At 49.6% G+C, this 22629-nt stretch overlaps 2 protein-coding genes across 4 annotated transcripts in view; one reads left to right on the forward strand and one right to left on the reverse strand.

Moving 5' to 3' along the window:
* Nucleotides 1-4623, forward strand: part of SAMHD1 (SAM and HD domain containing deoxynucleoside triphosphate triphosphohydrolase 1) — a 61428-nt gene extending 56805 nt beyond the window's left edge. The window contains exon 17 of one of the 2 annotated variants that reach the window (XM_030825200.1): nucleotides 2409-4623. In XM_030825200.1, the coding sequence (XP_030681060.1) occupies nucleotides 2409-2543 (135 nt within the window). In that variant the 3' untranslated portion in view covers nucleotides 2544-4623. 2 annotated transcript variants of the gene reach the window in all.
* TLDC2 (TBC/LysM-associated domain containing 2) lies at nucleotides 1267-19234 on the reverse strand. 2 transcript variants are annotated; one of them, XM_003253542.3, is made up of 7 exons: nucleotides 19154-19223; nucleotides 17282-17437; nucleotides 16144-16296; nucleotides 14604-14699; nucleotides 8256-8329; nucleotides 5999-6151; nucleotides 1267-2613 (listed from the first exon to the last, which is right to left on the reverse strand). In XM_003253542.3, the coding sequence occupies exons 1-6, from the start codon at nucleotides 19184-19186 to the stop codon at nucleotides 6016-6018; spliced, it is 648 nt and encodes a 215-aa protein (XP_003253590.1). In that variant the 5' UTR covers nucleotides 19187-19223; the 3' UTR covers nucleotides 1267-2613; nucleotides 5999-6015. The 2 variants fall into 2 exon arrangements, with proteins under 2 accessions (XP_003253590.1, XP_012367434.1); XM_012511980.2 differs by lacking the exon at nucleotides 14604-14699 and having other exon boundaries at nucleotides 19154-19234.
* Nucleotides 19235-22629: the final 3395 nt, after the last annotated feature.

The following is a 22629-nucleotide window of genomic DNA, read 5'->3' on the forward strand; positions in this document are numbered from 1 at the left end:
TAAATTAATAATTATAGGAGCATGGTAAGTACTTTGGGTGTAGGGTGAGTACACAGTCTTAGAGGAGGAAAAACAAGGAGGATTTAGCTGGTCTTGGTTGGTCAGGAAAAGCTTATTTAAAGAAGGGCTTATAAACTGAGACCTGAAGGTTGAGTGAGGTGTTGTCTGGGTGAAGGGCTGGCAGCAGGAGGTGGTGGTAGGGGAGGGGTTGAGGCATAGACCCCACAGGGTTAGGTCAGAAGATGACAAAGAACATGATGCATTTCAGGAAGGAGCATAGAGTGTGGAGGTGTCTGGGGCTTTATCACAGTCCTGCCATCCAAGAGCAGTAGGGAGCATTGACACTGAAGAGTTTTAAGCAGGAAAGTGACATATTTGTTTACATTTATAAAATTCACTAGACTTGAAAGTAGAATGAGTAGAAATAAAAAAGTTGGCTATATGCTAGGCATGGTGGCTCACATCTATAATCCTAGCACTTTGGGAGGCTGAGGTGGGAGGATTGCTTGAGCCTAGGAGTCTGAGGCTGCAATGAGCTATGATCACACCACTACACTCCAGCCTGGTTGATAGAGCAAGATGCTGTCTCAAAAAAAGAAAGAAAGAAAGAAAGCTGGGTAGAAATAGAGATGAGTTTAAAGACAAATAAATATTGTTGATTTTGAGATAGGCCTTTAAGTACAAGTATCATGGCAATAGAATGACTTCTTTTTTTTTTTTTTTTTTTTTTTTTTTTGAGACAGTCTCGCTCTGTTGCCCAGGCTGGAGTGCAGTGGCACGATTTCAGCTCACTGCAACCTCCACCTCCCAGGTTGAAGTGATTCTCCTGCCTCAGCCTCCTGAGTAGCTGGGACTACAGGCACGTGCCACCGTGCCCAGCTAATTTTTGTATTTTTAGTAGAGACAGGGTCTCACCATGTTGCCCAGGCTGCTCTTGAACTCCCGACCTCAAGTGATCCACCTGCTTTGGTCTCCCAAAGTGTTGGGATTACAGGCATGAACCACCATCCCTGGCCTAAATGATTGCCTTTACTGAGGTCAGGAGTTCGAGGCCATCCTGGCCAACATAGTGAAACCCCATCTCTACTAAAAATACAAAAATTAGCCATGGTGATGCACACCTATAAATCCCAGCTACTTGGGAGGCTGAGGCGGGAGAATCGCTTGAACCCTGGAGGTGGAGGTTGCAGTGAGCTGAAATTGTGCCACTGCACTCCAGCATGGGTGACAGAGCAAAATTCCATCTCAAAAAAAAATAAGTTTTTAAAAAACTATTTTTAATGGTTCTATCAACTCAGATCCAGTGTACTTCAACAGAAAAAATTTAACATGGGGGATGAGATACAAAAGTTTTGGCAGAGCTAAATGAGCACAGAGGACAGTGATTCAACAGCAGGAAGCTGCTACCACCTCTAGGATAGGAGAGACCAAGGGAGCAGGTGGCAGTCCAGGAGCTGGGGCCACCTGCAGAAGCTAGAACCACAGAAGAGTCACTGCCACTGCCGCTCGTGCCAGAGGAGGTAGGGAGAGAAAAAACCTGACTTCTCTGCCCTCTTCTCACCTCCAGTCTCCCACCAGAGCCTCCCACTGACCAAACCTAACTGGAAACCAACAAGCATGGGAGCTGAAAAATGTAATTTACCAGAGTAGCTCCTGTAAGACAGAGTAGGGAGAGGAAGAGTGAAGAATGGATCTGAGAGCAAATAGGCAGATGAGGAGCACGAATCCTCCCACCAGCATTGTATTCCTGGTAGTGCATCATCTTGTAACCCAAAAGGATCTACCCACAAGTTCAGAACAGTTTAGCATAGAGTCAAGTATTAGGAGGCCTTGCTTCTTACCTCTATGGTTTCAGGTCATTGTATCACCTCCCTTTGGATCTCTCCTCATTTTGGGTGGAGGAGCTCCTTTGGCTGGAGCCTATGCTGATGGGACCAACGTTAGAGCTTTGATGCAGAGAAAAATTTAAATTCTGTAGGTACATACTGTCCTTCCTCCCCTTCTTTGCCATCTTGTAGACCTGGGCCATTTATTGCAGAGGGGACCAGGCAAGAGAGAACCTAGGGGTTCAGTGCATCCTGTCTTTCTCCTGGGAAAACAGGACAGGGTTTGTGCTCTGTGAAGGTGTGTGAAGGAGGCCACAGAGGTGGACAGTGGTATGGTGCTTCCGGTCATCTCTGCAGAGGCCAGTGGCTGTTTTCATGAAGGCTCTTCCTACATAAGACTGTAGTGTTTCTAATTTGTCCCAAGCACAGGGCATATGTAATTTGGAGTTTCCCTGGAGTGAGGACACCTAGAAGCAATCTGTATGCAAGACGAGGATGTGCGCACTTGAGACTTTCACTCAGAAATAAGATGATGGAAACTGGCTTTTCTCTGTTCCCTGTTTTTCTCTCTCTTCCTAATAGGATGGCGATGTTATAGCCCCACTCATAACACCTCAAAAAAAGGAATGGAACTACGGGGCTTCAGGCCAAAACCCAACTCGCCTCCGAGAAGCATCCAAAAGCAGAGTCCAGCTTTTTAAAGATGACCCAATGTGAATGTCTCTAGTTAGTTGTTTACAAACTCCCTCCCTTGCACAATTCATTTAAGGGCTTCAATCATAGAATTCTGCAAATTAATGACAACTCTTGCTTTAATTTTGTATTTTGAATGTACACGCATGCTAAAGCTAAGTAACTTTTAATCAAAGAAATAAGATGGTATTAGGCAAATCTTACTATACTATGAAAAGCATTACCTTGCCTATTTTTAATATTATTAAAACCTTTCTCCTTCAGTAGTCTATTTTCTTAGAATAACAACTCTTTTATCTACCCTGAGTTCTATTTTTTTTCTTTTTTAAGAGACAAGGTTTTGCTCTGTTGCCCAGGTTGGACTCAAACTTTCCTGGGCTCAAGCGACTCTCCTGCCTCAGCCTCCCAAGTAGCTGGGACTAAAGGCACTTGCCACCACCACACCCAGCTTACTCTGAACTTTTATGACGGATGATTGTTTTTTGTTTTTAATGTAGAAATTAGTCAAGGGTACAAATTTGAATTAGAAGTTGACATTGTCATAGACAAACATGGCTAAAAAACAAAACATCAAATCCTGCCCCCGTGAAGAGTTCCCTGTCACCTCAAGTTTGAGGATAGTCCTCTAAGAGTGACCTAAGCATAGGTGAAAGACACCTCCCCTCACCCTTCTAGCCCCCTACGAGGTGCCAGGTCGGGGTAAAGAGTGGGAGATGATGGCCAGGAGTGGCCTCCAACACACTGGTGAGAGGCCTGATTAGGTTTGGGGGAAGATCTGAGAGCTCTGGCCTCCTTGTGAGTGGAGCATAAAGCCGCCTCTTCTTGGGAAATCCTACCTCAGTGACAGAGGAATCCCCCAAACTAGGCTGTGCCCTGGCTCAGTAGCAGCTCCAGACCTGGGCAGTGCCTTTGACTCCTGAATACTCACTCCCCTGGTCCAGACGGCCTTCCCACTGCCCAGCCTGGAGAAGGTCTCCCCTGACCTGCGCTCTCAGTATCCTGGAGAGCTGGCCAGAGGCCGTCACAGGCACCGTCCTCAGAGCTCCTCAGACCTGGGACTTTGTTTTAGCCGGTTCAGTGCATTTTGTGTATTTAAGAGCAAACACTAGCCAGGCATGGCGGCCTGCACCTGTAATCCCAGCTACTTGGGAGGCTGAGGCAGGAGAATTGCTTGAACCCGGGAGGCGGAGGTTGCAGTGAGCCTAGATCACACCACTGCACTCCAGCCTGGGTGATAGAGTGAGACTCCATCTCCAAAAAAAAAGCACAAACACTGCACTGCCTGTGCTGAAATTAGTGACCACCCAGTGGGTTCCAGGCTCCCCTAGGTAACTTCGCTTTCCCAGCAGTGGAGTGGGCACCACCTTGGTGGGACAGGGCCCCTGTGCCCAGGGCACACCTCATTCCCAGTTCTATAGCAATTCACTAAGAACAGTCTGCAGTTAGAGCCAAAGCTGGTGGTGGCCAGAGGGTGCTGAAGATACAGGCCAGTGGGGATGGGAGCCATGAGCCCCGAATGTCTCCCGCTCTGATGCTCCCCGGACTAAGCCTCCCTGGCACACTGGGAGTGAGGGGCAGCCTGAGCGAGTAGGGGAACTCAGACCACAGGCCAGCAGATTTCCCAGCAGTCTGTCACTGGCCACTGTGTAGCCAGATTCTGTTCCGTCCACACCGGGGTGAAGAGTACTTGGAATGTCTGCCATCCTGTATGATCACCCCACCACCCCGTCCATCCATCAGTAGATAATAAGGGTTGGTTACAATTCATAAGAGAATAGTTAAAACCCTTCTCCTCTCATGCCTACCATGGTGCTATGTCAAGGGGATTTGTTCACATATGGGCTCAGCAATGCACAAGTGAGGTCAGCCATGGCACTAGGTCATTCCCATTTTAGCCAAGGTGCCTCTATAGGGGTCAGACATCATGTGCCCAGACCTAAGGTCAGGAATGTCATATTTTTCTGTTGAAATGATTTTATTTCTGTGTATCTTACCTTTAAATTGTTGTGGTTTACTCTGAGATTCTGTAGTCCTAATATTGTATCATTGTGCTGTCTGCAAAACAACTTGAATCTATTTTGTTTGCATCTTTTGTTACATGTAACGCAGCTGTACTTTATGTTCTTTGCAACTGTTTTCATTATGAGAACTCTGTGCTATTTACAAGGTTACATTTTTCTTGGCTAGGCCAGGTGGTCATGCCTGTAATCCCAGCACTTTGGGAGGCCAAGGTGGGCAGATCACTTGAGATAAAGAGTTGAGACCAGCCTGGCTAGCATGGCGAAACCCAGTCTCTACTAAAAATACAAAAATTAGCCGGGTGAAATTAGCTGGGTGTGGTGGTGTGTGCTTGTAATCCCAGCTACTCGGGAGGCTGAGGCAGGAGAATCACTTGAACCCGGAGGCAGAGGTTGCAGTGAGCCAAGATCAGGCCACTGCACTCCAGCCTGGGGGTCAAGAGCTAAACTCTGTCTCAAACAAAAAAAAAAAAGAAACATCTTGCTATTTGTATAAAAATGGAAATTTTAACAGCTTAGCCTCTAGAGAGTTACTGAACATGGTTACCTTGGGAATGTAAATAGAACTGCAAGTTAAAATGACTGGCCACTTCAACTGGGCAAGGGAAACAGCTGCAATAAAGCTTCGTGAATATATATCTCCATCTTGAAAGTTGTGTTCCACAAAGGTTTCGACCTCTTTGTCCAAATATGCATATTACTCATTTGCTCCTTTCATACCTTCATCGTGAAATTAAATAACAGACTCACAAGCAACTGGCACTGGTGGCAGACAAAAAGTCCTCAAAGTTCTGCAGCAGGCCAGAGGAGGAACGACGCTGCTACAGTCTTTATTAGTTCCAGTGCTCAAGCCCAGGTTTCTAAGGTTTGACAATATTCTGTAAGTTAAAATCATTTCCACACATACAGAGTAGAATCCTGTTTTTGTAAGTATACACACACACACACATATATTCATGGAGCATTGTCTGGAAGGATATACATGAAAATGTTAAGAGTTGGGCAGGGGGGTTGAATTTTAGGCAATTTTAATTTTTTTAACATCTTCTGGTTTTTCTACAAAAACATGAATTAGTTGTAGAACCTCTAAAATGATAATGTTCATGAGGTTGGTTTTCCTCGTTCAGTAGCTGGCGAGGAACAGCATAGTGAAAAATCTTCCCTTTGCCAGGAGGCAGGCACGAGCGGGGAAGGGATGTGGATTTTTCTGAGTTTTCTAAGACCCTGTTAGCTTAGGGTCTCTGTGCTGCTTGAGTAAGGTGTAAGCATCTTTTAATCCTTCAAAGTCACCTCTGCAAAAGAGCAGTGCCTGCTCCCACCTGTATCTTGGGTCTCCAGGCCACAAGGAGGCTGGCCAGCAGCCTCGGCCAACTCTAGGGCCCTTCACCATCTGTGTTTCGAACAGCACAGGCTGCCGTGTGTCAGGAAGGCCTGGGTGGCATCATGAGCAGGGCTGAGTACCTGTTGCCGCAGGGCTGTCAGCTGAGAAGCCAGGCTTCCAGCTCCTGGATGCAGAACTGCTCCTGCCGGGCCAGCACCTCGTTGTTGAAGGTCGGGCAAGGGGAGCTTCCCCCGCGAAACAAGTCTCCATCCAACCACAGCCCAAACCGCCCACTAGAGAGAAGAGGACAGTCTTGGTGTGGCTCACTCCTGCATGCTGAAACCCCCAGGCTCTGCCACCAGCATCAGTTCTTGGCCGTGCCAGGACGGCAGCCCAGTTTCACCTGTCTTATCGCCCCTTAAAGCAATTTATACTGAATTATTGGGGACTCAGCACATTGTTCCCCATGGGGTTAAGAGCTTTATTTATTTATTTATTTATTGAGATGGAGTCTTGCTTTGTCACCCAAGCTGGAGGGCAGTGGCACGACCTTGGCTCACCACAACCTCCACCTCCTGGGTTCAAGCAATTTTCCTACCTCAGCCTCCCGAGTGGTTGGTATGACAGGCCGCCCACCACTATGCCTGGCTAATTATTGTATGTTTAGTAGAGATGGGGTTTTGCTATGTTGGCCAGGCTGGTCTCGAACTCCTGACCTCAAGCGATCTGCCTGCCTTGGCCTCCCAAAGTGCTGGGATTACAGACGTGAGCCACCATGCCCGGCCAAGAGTATTTTTTGAACAGTTCAGCATTTTAATAAGTATGTACAGTGGTGCAACTGTCATCACAGCCCAGTTTTAGAACATTTGGAGCATTTTTGAGATGGCAATTCTTTTTTTTTTTTTTTTTTTTCTGAGACGGAGTCTCGCTCTGTCGCCCAGGCTGGAGTGCAATGGCACGATCTTGGCTCACTGCAACCTCTGCCTTCCGGGTTGAAGCAATTCTCCCACCTCAGCCTCCCGAGTAGCTGGGACTATAGACGCCTGCCCCGACGCCCAGCTAATTTTTGTATTTTTTAGTAGAGACGGGGTTTCACCACATTGGCCAGACTGCTCTCGAACTCCTGACCTCAAGTGATCTGCCCATCTCGGCCTCCCAAAGTGCTGGGATTACAGGTGTGAGCCACTGCGCCTGGTCAAGATGGCAATTTTTTTTTTTTTTTATAGGAGTCTCGCTCTGTCGCCCAGGCTGGAGTGCAATGGCGTGATCTCGGCTCACTGCAAGCTCCACCTCCTGGGTTCACGCCATTCTCCTGCCTCAGCCTCCCGAGTAGCTGGGACTACGGGTGCCCACCACCACGCCTGGCTAATTTTTTGTATTTTTAGTAGAGATGGAGTTTCACCATGTTGGCCAGGACGGTCTCGATCTCCTGACCTCATGATCCGCCCACCTCGGCCTCCCAAAGTGCTGGGATTACAGGCATGAGCCACCACACTCGGCCCAAGATGGCAATTCTTAATACAAAAATTAGCCGGACATGGTGGCGGGCACCTGTATTCCCAGCTACTCAAGACGCTGAGGCAGGAGAATCACTTGAACCCAGGAGGTGGGGGGTGTGGTGAGCTGAGATCACACCACTGCACTCCAGCCTGGGCGACAGGGCGAGACTCTGTCTCAAAAAAAACAAAATGGCAATTCTTTAACCAAAGCTAGTACATCTCAGGGTGCAAACTCTGAGAGCCCAAATGCTTCAGAGTGTCCATTCTAATCCCCTTATTTGACAGAAAACCTCGGCTGGAGCCAGGAAGTGAATTTCTGCAGATCAGCAATGGCTGATGTGTTCTGTGCCAAGCTGCCCCTCAGTGGAGGCTTTTCAGGCAGTTGGGAGAGCAAAGAATTTGCCTGGTACTAATCAAGCAATGCTCTCATCCCCACCCCCAGGATAAGACGCATGCCCCCTGAATGTGAAGGTCACACCAGGATGAGATCAACCTTTTTTTCCTACCTCTCTCCACCCCGTCCTCACCAAGGGAGGTTCCTGCAATGAGTTATGTCCCCTGCAATTCCTGGGCTGATGGAAAAACGAGGCACACTCATCTCTTGACACTAGCCTCATCCAACCATGTGGAATTCTATTCCCAAAGTTGCATACATTCAGACTAAACTGTCACCAGCTGTAACACTTCGGTGGGGGCACTCATGCATCCTTTCTTCTTAATACTGGCTTAGCGTGAGGTTGAGGGGGTTGGCTGGGAGGCTGAGCAATGAAGGGAACAGCCTGAGAGTTCCCCACTAGCCTCCCCATTGCATCAAGGGCAGCCTAGCCCAGCAGTTCAGCAGAGGGAAAGGGACCAGAACACAGACCACCCCAAGACTCGGTAAGACTGAGACACTCACCTGCCACTGCCCATCATCAGTGAATCCAAGTCTCCCTTCACAAAGAAAGAGTTGCTTCCAGTCCACTTAAAGACCTGGGTAATATATAGGGTTACTAAGCGAGCGAGTCCCGCCTCGCAGTTTGACCCCTAACCACTGGGTGGCAGTGTTTTGGCGGGAACAGCATCCAGGCCCCAACCCAGCCGCAGGTGGGACTCCGGGCTCAGGGATCTTGGGGTTTCTCTTCTCAGTTTCCTTGGAGTCACCACCGCATGCCCTCTAGTTTGAATTCCTACAGCCTAGAAGCCTCTTTGTTCTAGAATAGGACACCAACCCCTGAGGCTTCCTGCTTCCAAAGCTGGAGGTAGGAGGGGAGCAGTCCAGGCCAGGAGTGGGAACTGATACTGCCATTCTAACTCATCGTCGCCTCTCACTGGGACAACACCAGCCCGCCTGCGCTTCAGTGCTGCCTCACATCCAGCTCATCAACAAGCCTCGCAGCTCTAGACACAGCGGGCCTGCCGTCATTTCTATCCCGTCCTCTGCCTGGATCACAGCCTCCCAGCTGGTCCCTCTGCATCCACTGTCTGTACCTACAGCCGTACCCACACTGCAATCTGCGTAATCTGTTCTACATCCAAATCAGATGTTATCTCTCCTCTGCCTAAGTCCTCCAATGGCTTCCCATTGCAATGGGGATAAAATTCAACTCCTTAACAATGGCCAGAAGTGCAGCCTGGGACTGGCGCGGTAGCTCATGCCTGTAATCCCAGCGATTTTTTAACTAGCCAGGTGTGATGGTGTGCACCAGCTACTCAGTAGGCTGAGGCGGGAGGATCACTTGAGGCCAGGAGTTTCCTTGAGGTAAGGAGTTCTAGACCAACCAAGGCAACATAGTAAGACCCTCCCCTATCTCTAAAAAAATTTTTTTTTCTCTCTCTTTTGAGACAGAGTCTTGCTCTTTTGCCAGGCTGGAGTGCAGTGGCGCAATCTTGGCTCACTGCAACCTCCACCTCCTGAGTTCAAACGATTCCCCTGCCTCAGCCTCCCGAGTAGCTGGGACTACAGGCATGCACCACCACGCCCAGGTAACTTTTTGTATTTTAGTAGAAACAGGTTTCACCATGTTGCCCAGGCTGGTCTCAATCTACTGACCCCGTGATCCGTCTGCCTTGGCCTCCCAAAGAGCTGGGATTACAGGCGTGAGCCACTGCGCCCGGCCCTAAAATAAATTTTTTAAACCTAGCTGGTCATAGTGGTGTGCACCTATAGTCCCAGCTACTAGGGAGGCTAGGGTGGAAGGATCACTTGAGCCCAGAAGTGGAGGCTGCGGTGAGCTATGATTGCACCACTGCACTCTAGCATGGATAACAGAGCAAGACCCCAACTCTAAAAAACAACAAAAAAACTGTCAAAACTTAAAAGTGCAGCCAGCTCTAACCCCTGATTTTCTCTCTGGCCCCTTCTCCCCCTTATTGGCTACACATTAGCTACACCAGTCTTTCCATCCCTGGAACACCCAAAGCCCATCCCTGGAACACCCAAAGCCCATCCCTGACCTAGAATCCCTCCGCCCAGAATGCTCTTCCCCCAGATCCTCAGAGGGCCCACCTCATCCTTCAGCCCAAATGTCATCTCAGAAATTTCCTGGACCACCCTTTCTGAAGTAGCCCTTCCTCCCAGACCCTGTTTTATTCCTCTTTATTTATTTATATTAAAGACGTTAAGTTCCATGTGGCCTGTCTTGTTCCTGGCTGTATTCCTGGCACATATATATTGGTTGAATGCAAAAATTATTCAAGAGTCAAAATAGTTTTAAAGGGCTGCAAAAGGATAGGATGTTACTGCCTTAATCAGTGGCCCAAAATGCTGTGAGCAACCAAAGGGTTTTTAGCCAGAAAACAGACTAATAAAAGATACGTCCTATGCCCAGGAGGGATGAGATCATATTAGCAAGTGACCACAAGAGGACAGAATCATTCAAGTCCTCCTCTACTTTCTTGAAGGACATGACCTTCGACCTGAAGGAGTAAGATAAACATTGCTGTGGAAGGAATTAAGACCAAGTTCATGGTGCTGTTTGGAATAGCAATCAAGGAACTACCGAATTCATGAGGAATACAAGTGCCAGAAGGCCAAAGATAGCCAAGAATTAACCAATTTTTTAGAAGATGAGATTCCATAACAATAGACTGGAAAGACAGGCTCCCCTGAAAAAGTTACTCATTTCATTCAACAATTTTTTTTTTAAAGCACTTATGCACCAGACACTATTTTCAGGCCCTGGGTAGACTGCTGAATACAATAGACAAAAACCTCTGCCTCAACGGATTGACCTTCTAGTGGGAGAAGGCAGATAACGAAGTAAAAGAAGTTCTCTGGCTGGGCACGGTGGCTCATGCCTGTAATCCCAACATTTTGGGAGGCCAAGGCAGATGGATCACCTGAGGTCAGGAGTTTGAGACCAGCCTCGCCAACATGGTGAAATCCCGTCTCTACTAAAAATACAAAAATTAGCTGGGCGTGGTGGCAGGCCGGGAGGCTGAGGCAGGAGAATGGGTTGAACCTGGGAGGCAGAGGTTGCAGTGAGCTGAGATTGCCCCACTGCACTCCAGCCTGGGCAACAAGAGCAAAACTCTGTCTCAAAAAGAAAAAAATAAGAAGAATTTCTGTGTTAGATGATGGCAAACGCTAGGGAGAGAAGGACACTAAGGGCTTCCTAGGGCTGGGTGTTGTCATTTTATTTATTTAATTTTTTTTTTTTTTTTTTTTTTTAGAGACAGGGTCTTGCTCTGTCGTCCAGGTCAGAATGCAGTGGCATGACCAATGACAGCTCATTGCAGCCTCAAATTCCTGGGCTCAAGCGATCCTCCTGCCCCAGCCTCAGGAGTAGCTGGGACTACAGGTGTGTGCCACCACACCCAGCTATTTTTTTGTTTTTTTGTAGAGATGAGGTGTCACTATGTTGTGAGGGCTAATCTTGAACTCCTGGCCTCAAGTGATTCTCCCGCCTTGGGAGTCCCAAGAGTGCTGGGATTACAGGTATGAGCCACCACGCTTGGCTGGGTGTTGCCATTTTAAATCAGGTAGTCAGGGAAGGCTTCACTGAGATGGTGACATCAGAACATAGAAGGAGGTGGGAATTGAACCATGCAGAGATCCAGTGGAGGGACATTCTAGGCAGAACAGCATGTGCAAAGGCCCTGAGGCAGGAGCAGGCTTGCATGTTTGAGGACCAGCTCGGAGGCCAGTGTGGTTGGAGCAGAGCGAAAGAAAGGAAAAGTAGCAAGAAACGCCATTCAGAGAGAGAGGCCAGAAGGTATAGGGACTTGTAGATCATTGGACACACTTTGGCTCTTCTCCAAGTGAAAGAGGAAGCCAAGGAGTGACATGCTGTGAGTTCTAGCTTCCCCTCCCCCCACCTTTTGTTTGTTTGTTTGTTTAAGACAGAGTCTCACTCTGTCACCCTGGCTGGAGTGCAGTGGCACGATCTCAACTCACTGCAACCTCTGCCTCCCCGGTTCAAGAGATTCTCATGCCTTAGCCTCCCGAGTAGCTGGGATTACTGGCGCATACCACCGTGCCTGGCTAATTTTTGTATTTTTAGTAGAGACGGGGTTTCACCATGTTAGCCAGACGGGTCTCAAACTCCTGACCTCAACTGATCGGTAGTTACAGGCTCATGCCTGTAATACCAGCACTTTGGGAGGTGGAGGCAGGCAGATCACTTGAACTCAGGAGTTCAAAACCAGCCTTGGCAACATGGTGAAACCCCATCTCTACAAAAAAAACAAAAATCAGCCAGGCATGGTGGCATGCGCCTGTAGTCTCAGCTACTTGGGAGGCTGAGGCAGGAGGATCAATTGAGCCCAGGAGGTGGAGGTTGCGGTGAGCCAAGATGGCGCCACTGCACTCCAGCCTGGGTGACAGAGTGAGACTCTGTCTCAGGGGAAAAAAAAAAAAAAAGAAATGCCATGTTTGAGATGCAAGGAGAGATGATGGACAGTTGTTGGATATATGTGAGTTTGGAGTCCAGGGAAGAGGCCCTCAGCATACAGGCAGCATGGAGAGCTGTGGGAATGGACGAGACCACAGAGGAAATGAGGGTCGCTAGAGAAGAGATGAGAACCAGCACCTGAGCTCTGATGTTGAAAGGCTGGGGAGATGAGGAGGAACCAGCAAAAGATTCTGCTAGGAGCTGTCAGTGCAATGGAAGGAAAATTCTAGACCTTTAGAATTCTAAGACTTAAGTTCAGGAAGGCAAGTGGTGATGAGTAGTACCAGCACTGGCTCACCATGCCTCCCTCACCCTTTCCTGGATCCTGGGAAGCTCGATGGAGCCCCTCCAGCTGATGGCAGCAACACAATAGATATGGTATATTTTGGCTTTAGCAAAGCAGTCCATAGCTCCTTGTGAACTCCCTGTCATGAGACCAGATGACTGTGCGACTGGATGTGTCTGAAGGAATCTTAGTCTGTGCATTGGAGCTATCTCTTAATAGCCAAATATCTGGAACGACTTCATCCACTGAACAGTTTAAAAAAAATTTTTTTTTTTAAGAGACAGCATCTTACTCTCTTGCCCAGGCTGGTCTTGAACTCCTGAGCTCAAGCAATCCTCCCACCTCAGTCCCGCAAAATGCTGGGATTACAGGTGTGAGCCAGCCACTGCACCTGGCCATTTTTTGTTTTTGTTTTCTCCTTTTTGTGGAAAATGGCATCTTGCTCTGTTGCCCAGGCTGGTCTTGAACTCCTGGGCTCAAGCGATCCTCCTGCCTCTGCCTCCCTAAGTGCTGGGATTATAGGCATGAACCACAGCACTTGGCCTGGCCATTTTTACTAGTAGTAAAAATAGTATGCTCTGTGCCAAGCAGGTACTGCTCAATAGCTTTAGTGAATAACCCAGAGGCAGGAAACCTTTGGATGGAAGGCGTTTGGGACTATTATTCTCACCCAGCTCTTGGGCAGCTCGAGTCACCTGACTATACCAGTCATCTTGTGCCTGTCACTCTCCCACTCATCATTAATTAGAAACCTGAGCTGTGACTCACCACCCACCACCCTTCACAGCTCTCTGGTAAACTTCACTATCCACGTGGACTCGTCCAGGCCCTGCCCTAGAATGAGTTTCCGCCACTGTCTTCCATGGTCACATCTGAGAATTCGTCCTCACCAGGGATGGCAGGTGTCTCCTCCACAGCCTATTTCAAATGTCCCTCTCTCTGTCCACTGTATCCTGTCTTCCAACACATTGTCCAACTGCTGTCACTGCTCCAAGCCTTTGATGTCAAGGAGACCTCTCATGCCGAGTCCACCATTGCCTTGGTGTCCCCCAGTGCCCCCCGCTTCTCTCCCCTCCCCTCCTGGTCCGGTCTAGGTTCTGTGGTCCATGTTGTATTTTCACTCCCTTCAACTTCCTTTCCCTCTCTGCTGCTGTTAAGCCAGTTTGGCAAAACCCCCAACCCTGGCTGCCCGCTCTCTGCAGTCCACTCTCTGCTGTCCCCTCTGCAGGCCTGCGCCGAGCAGCCGATGCTGCTGAAGAAGCAGGCGCTGAAGTGGCAGCGCCCTAACCTCACAACCCAAGCCGCCACTCACATGGCCCAGCGGCGCTTCTGCTGCTCCGGCGTTCTCCAGCAGGCTTCCCTCCCTTCCCACACCTGTGATCACTGTGATACCCGATCCTTCACCTTCCTCCAGAAATGACCTCACCCCATATTTCTTTTTTTTTTTTTTTTTTTTGGAGACAGGATCTTGCTCTGTTGCCCAGGCTGGAATGTAGTGGTGCGATCACGGCTCACCACAGCCTCAACCTCCTGGGCTTAAACTATCCTCCCGCATCAGCCTCTCAAGTAGCTGGGACTACAGGTGTACTCTACCATGTCTGGCTAATTTTCGTATTTTTCGTAGAGATGGGGGTCTCACTATGTTGCCCAGGCAGGTCTTGAAATCCTGGACTCAAGCAATCCACCTTCGTTGGCCTCCCAAAGTAGGATTACAGGCATGAGCCAGGGTGCCTGGCCCCCATACTTTCTCAGAAGCCACTGGCTGTGTCCTCCTTCATCATCCTGCCACCACGCCCTCAGGTCTACTTTGGACCATCTTGTCTTCCCAGCCTGTGCCTGGCAAGCGTGGTCCTCCCTCCTCTCAGCCAGTCAGCTGTTGCCAGAGAACCACCAAGTACGTTTTAAATGCAGGACAGGCAGGTGAAGGGGGATGAGCTGCCCACCACTGCTCTGCTCATTCCCCTGTGGGAAGATGGTGGCACACCAGGCAGCCCATCGTGGAGGATGGAGCTGGGGGCCACTGGGACCCCGGGAGTTTTGTCTCTCCACATGCCCCACTCCCCCCATGGAAGGTTGGGAATATCACCTTCAGCTGTGGGGAGAAGGAGAAGAGGAATGTCTCGCCAGTACCATAGAAGCCTTTGCTGAGTCGGAAAGCCGAGGAGGAGAAGGCTCCAAATATCTGGAAAGTGGAAGTTGTAGTCTGCATCTGGAAGGGAGCTAGGGGTCCTCTGGCAACCCTCATTCTTCAGGTTTAGTAATACAGGCTCATCCTAGAGGGCACCTGGGAAGCTGGGGCAGAGCTGGGGCATGGGGGCTCCACACCCAAGAGCAGAAATCCTTATGCATCCTTTCCCTTAACGCTCCCCGAGGAAGAGCTCCTGCTGGCTTCCTCCTCTGGGCCGTCAGGGCCCTCCTTTTTCTTAAATATACTTATTCTAGGCCGAGCGCGATGGCTCGTGCCTGTAATCCCAGCACTTTGGGGAGGCTGGGACAGGCTGATCACCTGAGGTCAGGAGTTCAAAACCAGCCTGGCCAACATAGTGAAATCCTGTGTCTACTAAACGTACAAAAATTAGCCGGGCGTGGTGGCGAGTGCTTGTAATTCCAGCTACTTGGGAGGTTGAGTTAGGAGAATCGCTTGAACCCGGGAGGTGGAGATTGCAGTGAGCCAAGATTGCACCACTACACTCCAGTCTGGGTGACAGAGCGAGACTCCGTCTCAAAAAAAAAAAAAGTATATATATGTATATATATATTCTATACAAGTAATCACAGAAAAAAGTAGAAGTAATAGACAAGCAAAAGAAAAAAAGTAAAGCCATCTCTTAATCCCACTCCTTCTTCCCCAAGATAACCACTCTCAGTATTTTGGTATGTTCCTTCTGACATCAGTTTAATGCCAGTGTACATCTCTTTTTTTTTTTTTTTTTTTTTTCCAGACAGGGTTTCACTCTGTCACCCAAGCTGGAGTGCAGTGGTGTGATCATGGCTCACTGCAGCCTCAACCTTGCAGGCTCAAGTGATCCTCCTGCCTCAACTACCCTGCAACGCCCCCGGCCCCAGTTGCTGGGACTATAGGCATATACCACCACACCTGGCTAATTTTTTTGTGGTTGTTGTTTGTTTTTGGTTTCGGTTTTTTTTAGAGACGGGTTCTGGCTATGTTGTCCAGGCTGGTCTTGAACTCCTGGACCCAAGCCTCCTGCCTCAGCCTCCCGAAGTGCTAGGATTACAGGTGTGAGCCACCGTGCCCAGCAGCCCCCATAGTTTCTTCTGCTTCTGAGGATGAAGATGCAGTTTTACAGTCAAATGATTATTTGCTTAATATCTGACCCTTCCCCTTTTAGACCATTAGCTCCAAGAGAGCTGGGACCGCTTCTGGGTTGATTCTGCTCTATCCCACCTCTCACCTGGCACACAGAAGGTGCCCCGTGTAGATGTGTTGAATGCATAAATGGGGGAATGGCTCTGAGTGGGCAGGTCTCATTGCCATCATCAGTGTCCATTATAGGTGACTTAGTCTGTCACTCTGCCTGCTCATACCTGAGCTGCCCTGGGACAGGGCCCATGGGTACCTGGTGGGGTGCTCCCAGAGCCTTGGGTGGTGCCCCTGCCCAGCTCACCTGCCCGTCCTGGTCCCTGAGCGCCAGCAGCACTGGCCCGCTGCAGCCCTCCATCCGCCGGTACAGGCTCTGCAGGCTGAAACCATCCCTCGACGTGCAGAAGACCAGACTCCAGGGATGGCCGGTGACTCTTGGTGGGAAGTGAAAGCTGAGCTGGGGACAGGGCTGGAGGTGAATGGAGGAGTTCTCCTCGTGCCCTCCTGCCATATCCTGGGGGTGGGCTTGGACACCTAGCATGCATCCAGCACAGTGCTTTACAGGCGATAGAGCAGTTTGCTGTTTCTAGGGACTTTCATGCCATCAGTAATAGCCCTCGGAGATAGGGGTTGTTATTCCCAAGTTATAGATGAGGAAACCGAGGCCCAGGGAGGGTGGAACAACTAGCCCAAAGCTCACATGGGTAGTGAATGGTAGAGACAGGATTCGAACCCAGGTCAGGACTCTGAGGACTCTTTCTGCTTGGTCACCCTGGCCCCCAGAGGCTAGAGAATAGGAAAGATGCTGAACCCTCCTCCTGATCCTCGTCTCATCCACCCACCCCTCTCCAGCTTTGGCCTCAGTTCCCAAGGGCTGGTTCTAGGTAGGAATTAGTCTTCTTCCTTTTTTTCTTTTGAGACAGAGTCTCCCTCTGTCACCCAGGCTGGAGCAGAGTGACACAATCTCAGCTTACTGCAACCTCTCCCTCCTGGGTTCAAGCAAATCTCATGCCTCAGCCTCCTGAGTAGCTGGGACTACAGGTGCACACCACCATGCCCGGCTAATTTTTGTATTTTTAGTAGAGACGGGGTTTTGCCATGTTGGCCAGGCTCGTCTCCAACTCCTGGCCTCAAGCGATCCCCCTGCCTTGGCCTCCCAAAGTGCTGGGATTACAGGTGTGAGCCACCGTGCCCATCCTAGCCTCTTTCTTTACCTCCTTAACCTCCTGGCCCAGCGTAGAGGGAGGTGCTAGCAACACTGGATGATTTTACAAGAAGGGAAAGCAAAGCCCCGAGAGAAGAAGCAATTTGCCGGAGGTAATGCATGATGAGAACAGAGCAAAAGTGATTCTAGGTGCCCCTGGGCGTGGCTGGTATAGGGCAGGAGGGTGAGACTCTTAGGTTTAGGGCTGAAATTCTTGTGCCATGGGCAATGTCCAGACCTGCCTAATCTCTGAGGCACTCAAAACTTGGCTGGCTTCCGTCAGCTGGGGCACCATGGGGTCCTCAGGAGCAGCAGCTGGGTCTGGAGCTGCCTCCTCCTCCTCTTCCTCTTCATTACCCTCCTCCCCAGACAGGGTGTCCTCCACCTGGCTGGGCTGCAAAAACACAAAGTGGCCTGGTGGGTCCAGGGACAGGAGGTCCCAGCTTCCACCATCTCCTGAGCCCAGGAGCCTCCTTGGGCCCCCTCATCACTCCCTGCCCGTGTGCCTGTAACCCCCAGCCCAGCCCAGGGTAGTTGGGGGTTTCCACGACAGACAGGACGCTGCCCCTGCCGCCAGCCTGCTTCCTCCCTGGCCCCTGCCGGCTGAGGGCTGGAGCACAGTCCCCCGACCCCCGCCAGCACCCCGCAAGGCTCAGATGGGGCCGTGGGCCATGCGATTTGTCGGCCTGTTTGCCATGGATCCTGGGTGGGTGGCAGGGATCAAGTTCTAAGCTTGGGAGCAGAGGAGAAGGCAGGTGGTGGCCCAGCCCTGGGAGCTTCAATTGTGTGTGTTTGTACATTAAATAATGAGAACAACAAAAAACCCATCCTTGCCCAGGCCTGTGTTCAGTGTGCACTGTCTGTGATCTCTGTGTGTTTCTTCTTCTTCTCCTTTTTTTTTTTTTTTTTAGAGACAGGGTCTTGCTCTGTCACCCAGGCTGGAGTTCAGTGGTGCAATCTCAGCTCACTGCGACCTCTGGCTCCCAGGTTCAAACAATTCTCTTGTCTCAGCCTCCCAAATAGCTGGGATGACAGGTACCCACCACCATGCCTGGCTAATTTTTGTATTTTTAGTAGAGAGAGGGTTTCCTCATGTTGGCCAGGCTGGTCTCAAACTCCTGACCTCAGATGATCCACCTGGCTCGGCCTACCAAAGTGCTGGGATTACAGGCATGAGCCACTGCGCCCGGCCTTCTGTGTATTTCTTCTTATCAGCATTTTCCAAAGGAAGAAAATGAAGCCCAAAGTTTTCCCGTGAAGCCCGTGAAATGATGCATGCAGTCATATGTGGGATCATATATGTAGGTTCATGTAAAATGTGTTTGTCTGTGTGAATTGTGTGTTGGCTTGGAATAGAGTTGTGTAGGCACATCAATGTGTGGAGGTATTGAGTGTAAATTTGTATGTTTATATATCTGTGTGTTTATATATCTGTGTTTGTGTGAGTTGGGATGGTGTAAATGTATACATCCATCAGGGCATCATTATTCACTTATTCATTCATTCATTCGAGCTTCCACTCTGTACCAGAGTGTGTTTGTGTGTGTATGTGTTTGAATGTGTGTGTGTCTGTATGTGTGAGTGTGTGAGTGCATTTGAGTGTGTATGTGTGAGTGTGAGTGCATTTGAGTGTGAGTGTGTGTGTTTGCATGTGTGAGTGTGTATATATGTGTGTGTGTTTGCGTGTGTGTGTGTGTGTGTGTGTGTGCCTCCACACAATGACCTTGCAGGCTTTTCCCAGGAATAAGAGACCTCTCAGGGGCTGAGAGATGGACAGGACCCCCTCTCCTGCCTCACTCTGTTCTCCAGGCTCAGGCCTGAGGCAGGGTCTAGCTGTGTGTGGCTCTGAACAGAGCTCCAACCAGCACCCACTCCAGGGAGGAAGGGACAGAGACATCGGTCTGTCCCCCTTGAGGACCTTGGAGCAGGGGGGTTAAGACCCCATGTTCCTGAGTCAGTCCTTGCTCCAAAGCGCAGGCCTGCCAGGGAGGGACTTGAGAGGGGAACAAGTCACTGCCCACATCCAACCCTAGCCCAGGCCCCACCCTGCCAGAGACCTCACCTCCTTCCACCTCCCAACCTGCACCACAGCCGGAGTTGGAACCCTTACCAGCCGAGTGTAACGCCAGCGGAGGCCTCTCATTCTCCTGTCCCTGCCCGGCCGGCCGTGGGCAGTGAGTGAATCCTCAGCCCTGCCCAGGAAGGAAGCGCTGATAGTTGAGGCCTAGAGATGAGAGGGAGAGGCCTGGGGCACACCCAGCCAGCTCCATGCCCACTCCAGCTGCCCTTTGCTCCCTCTCACCTGTCACTCCCAGGCCGAGCTGCTGCTGGGCAACTCGGCATTCAAGACCTCATTGCAGTTAGTATCGAACATGTGTTAACCATACACCATAAATTCTGGTTGCAATTACTTTCCACCTTCTTGCCCTTCTGGCAGCCTGGCCTGGGGACTGTGGGCCATTGGCCAGATGCCTAAGGCCCAGGCTGGAGGTCTGGGGCCTCTAGTTTCCTGTATGACCTTGGATAAGCCCATTTGCACTCCTGAGCCTCAGTTTCACCACACATAACATGTAACATGTTGAACCAGATAATCTCAGAAGCCTTCACGGGACTGATAGTCTGCCATTCACTTCCCTCTCCAAGCCGATGAGCATGTTAGAACAGAAGCTAGAAGGGGGCATGCCTAGACCGAAAGAACAATCTGGCCCAGTGCAGTGGCTCATGTCGGTAAGCCCAGCACTTTGGGAGGCTGAGGGAGGCGTATCACTTGAGTCCAGGAATTTGAGACCAGCCTAGGCAACGTGGTGAAACCCTGTCTCTACAAAAAATATAAAAATTAGCTGGGTGTGGTGTCGTGTGCCTTAATCCCAGCTACTCAGAAGACTGAGGTGGGAGGATCACCTGAGCCTGAGAGGAGGAGGCTGCAGTGAGCCGAGATCGCGCCACTGCACTCCAGCCTGGGCAAGAGAGTGAGGCCCTGTCTCAAAAAAAAAAAAAAAAAGCTATTTTTACTTTGCATCCTAAACATAGATGTATTTTAGGCTTTCATCATTGCTTTGCTTGTCATTTAACAGAAAGTTTCTTTATTAAGTCTTTGTTTCTTTTTCCATATCTAGTTTCAGATGGGGGTGGGGGAACAGATGACTTTGACTTTCTTTTTTTTTTTTTTTTTTTTTGAGACAGAGTCTCGCTCTGTCGCCCAGGCTGGACTGCAGTGGCGTGATCTCGGCTCACTGCAAGCTCCGTCTCCCGAGTTCATGCCATTCTCCTGCCTCAGCCTCCCAAGTAACTGGGACTACAGGAGCCTGCCACCACGCCTGGCTAATTTTTTGTATTTTTAGTAGAGACGGGGTTTCACCGTGGAACAGATGAATTTCTAAATTGAAACATAAATAAACTTTTGATAATGTCCAGTAAAAAAAAAAAGAATAGATTTTAAAAGGTGTTTTGTTTTGTTTTGTTTTGTTTTTTGAGATGGAGTTTCACTCTTATTGCCCAGGCTGGGGTGCAGTGGCGTGATCTGGGCTCACCGCAACCTCCGCCTCCCGGGTTCCAGTGATTCTTTTGCCTCAGCCTTCGCCTGGCTAATTTTGTATTTTTGGTAGAGATGGGGTTTCTCCATGTTGGTCAGGCTGGTTTTGAACTGACCTCAGGTGATTCCCCCGCCTCGGCCTCCCAAAGTGCTGGGCTTACAGGCGTGAGCCACCGCGCCCGGCCAAAGCTTTTTTTTTCTAATTAAAAAGTGATATTTAGATGTTGTAGAAAATTTGAGAAACCGGAAAAGAATAAGAATATTAAAATATTCACAATTCTATCTCTCACAAATAAACTCTCAACCCCCAAGGGTGTATTTTCCAGTCTTTTATATTTATTTCACGTAGACACATGTGTACACATTTGCAAAGGGCTGACGCTATGTGTTCATACCATATTGACCACACAGTTTTTTTGTTTTGTTTTTGTTTTTGTTTTTGAGACAGAATCTTGCTCTGTCACCCAGGCTGGAGTGCTGTGGTGTGATCTCGGCTCACTGCAACCTCTGCCTCCTGGGTTCAAGCGATTCTCCTGTCTCAGCCTCCCAAATAGCTGGGATTAGAGGCACGTGCCAACACACCCAGCTAATTTTTGTATTTTTAGTAGAGATGAGGTTTCTCCGTGTTGGTCAGGCTGGTCTTGAACCCCTGACCTCAGGTGATCTGCACTCCTCAGCCTCCCAAAGTGCTGGGATTACAGGCGTGAGCCACCACGCCCAGCCGACCACACCGTTTTTTGTTTTTTTGTTTTTTTTTTTTTTGAGACGGAGTCTCGCTCTGTCGCCCAGGCTGGAGTGCAGTGGCGCAATCTCGGCTCACTGCAATCTCCGCCTCCCGGGTTCACGCCATTCTCCTGCCTCAGCCTCTCCAAGTAGCTGGGACTACAGGCGCCCGCCACCACGCCCGGCTAATTTTTTGTATTTTTAGTAGAGACGGGGTTTCACCATGGTCTCGATCTGCTGACCTCATGATCCGCCCGCCTCAGCCTCCCAAAGTGCTGGGATTACAAGCGTGAGCCACCACGCCCAGCCTACACACAGTTTCATAAAGTACTTTTTCTACTAACAACAATCGAGAATTCTCCAAGATACCCTATGCTCTTGGAGTGCATGATTCCTTGAGTGGCTGCATATTATTTCATCACAGGACATTCATAATTTATTCCCCCTACTGTTGGACATTTTGTTTACTTCTAATTTTCTCTAATTATTAGCAAAACTGCAATGAACGTTGTTCATAAATCTGATTGTATCCTTTATGATAAATTTCAAAAGTTGAATGCTGGATCAAAGGCCATACACATAGTTCTTGATAAGTGTTTCCAACAAGGTTCCCCAGGTGCTTAAAGTTGACCCATGTCCAAGCACTTTTAGGGAAGCTCAAGGTAATATCTTTCTGGTCATCAAACCTTATGACCCTCGGACTAGAGATAAGGAAACTGCCTTTTAGAAAAGGGAAGGAACTCATCACAGTCACATGAGTGTAGGACGACGGTTAAGAGGACAAGTTCTGGAGTCAGGGAGTTCAAATCCTGGTTTTGCCACTTTGCTGTGTGGCCTTGGGGAAATTACTTTACATCTCTGTGCTTCAGTCACCTCACCTGTAAATATTAGTATCTACATCTACATCAGGGCTGTTGTAAGAGTAAATGGAGATAAAGCCTAGAGAGCTAGGGTGCTAAGCCAGGCATCCGACCTCCTGACCTCAGTTTGGTGAGATAACAGTACTTTATGTTGTTTGTGGGTGCTGGGTGAGTGGCAATACTTATTACAATCCCCCCACACTGACTCTTCGAGAGTCTAGGGCTCGAATCCCTGACAAGTGGCCCCTCAGCCTCCACCTGGGTGCCTCTGGTACAGGCAGTCCCTTGGTCAGTTGCAAGGTGAGGAGCTCAGAGGGAGAAGGGAAATAGGGGAGCTGTGGAAGGATGTACTCACCCTGCCTTTATCGTATCTCCCTGATCCCCAGGGAGGGGGCCACACCCGGCACTGACCCTGCCCACCTGGTGGTCTGTCTGCGGCAGCTTTAGCTCCGATCCCTGGTCCCGGGGTAG

This window comes from Nomascus leucogenys, chromosome 13 (assembly GCF_006542625.1).
Source record: "Nomascus leucogenys isolate Asia chromosome 13, Asia_NLE_v1, whole genome shotgun sequence".
NCBI classification, from domain to species: domain Eukaryota; kingdom Metazoa; phylum Chordata; class Mammalia; order Primates; family Hylobatidae; genus Nomascus; species Nomascus leucogenys.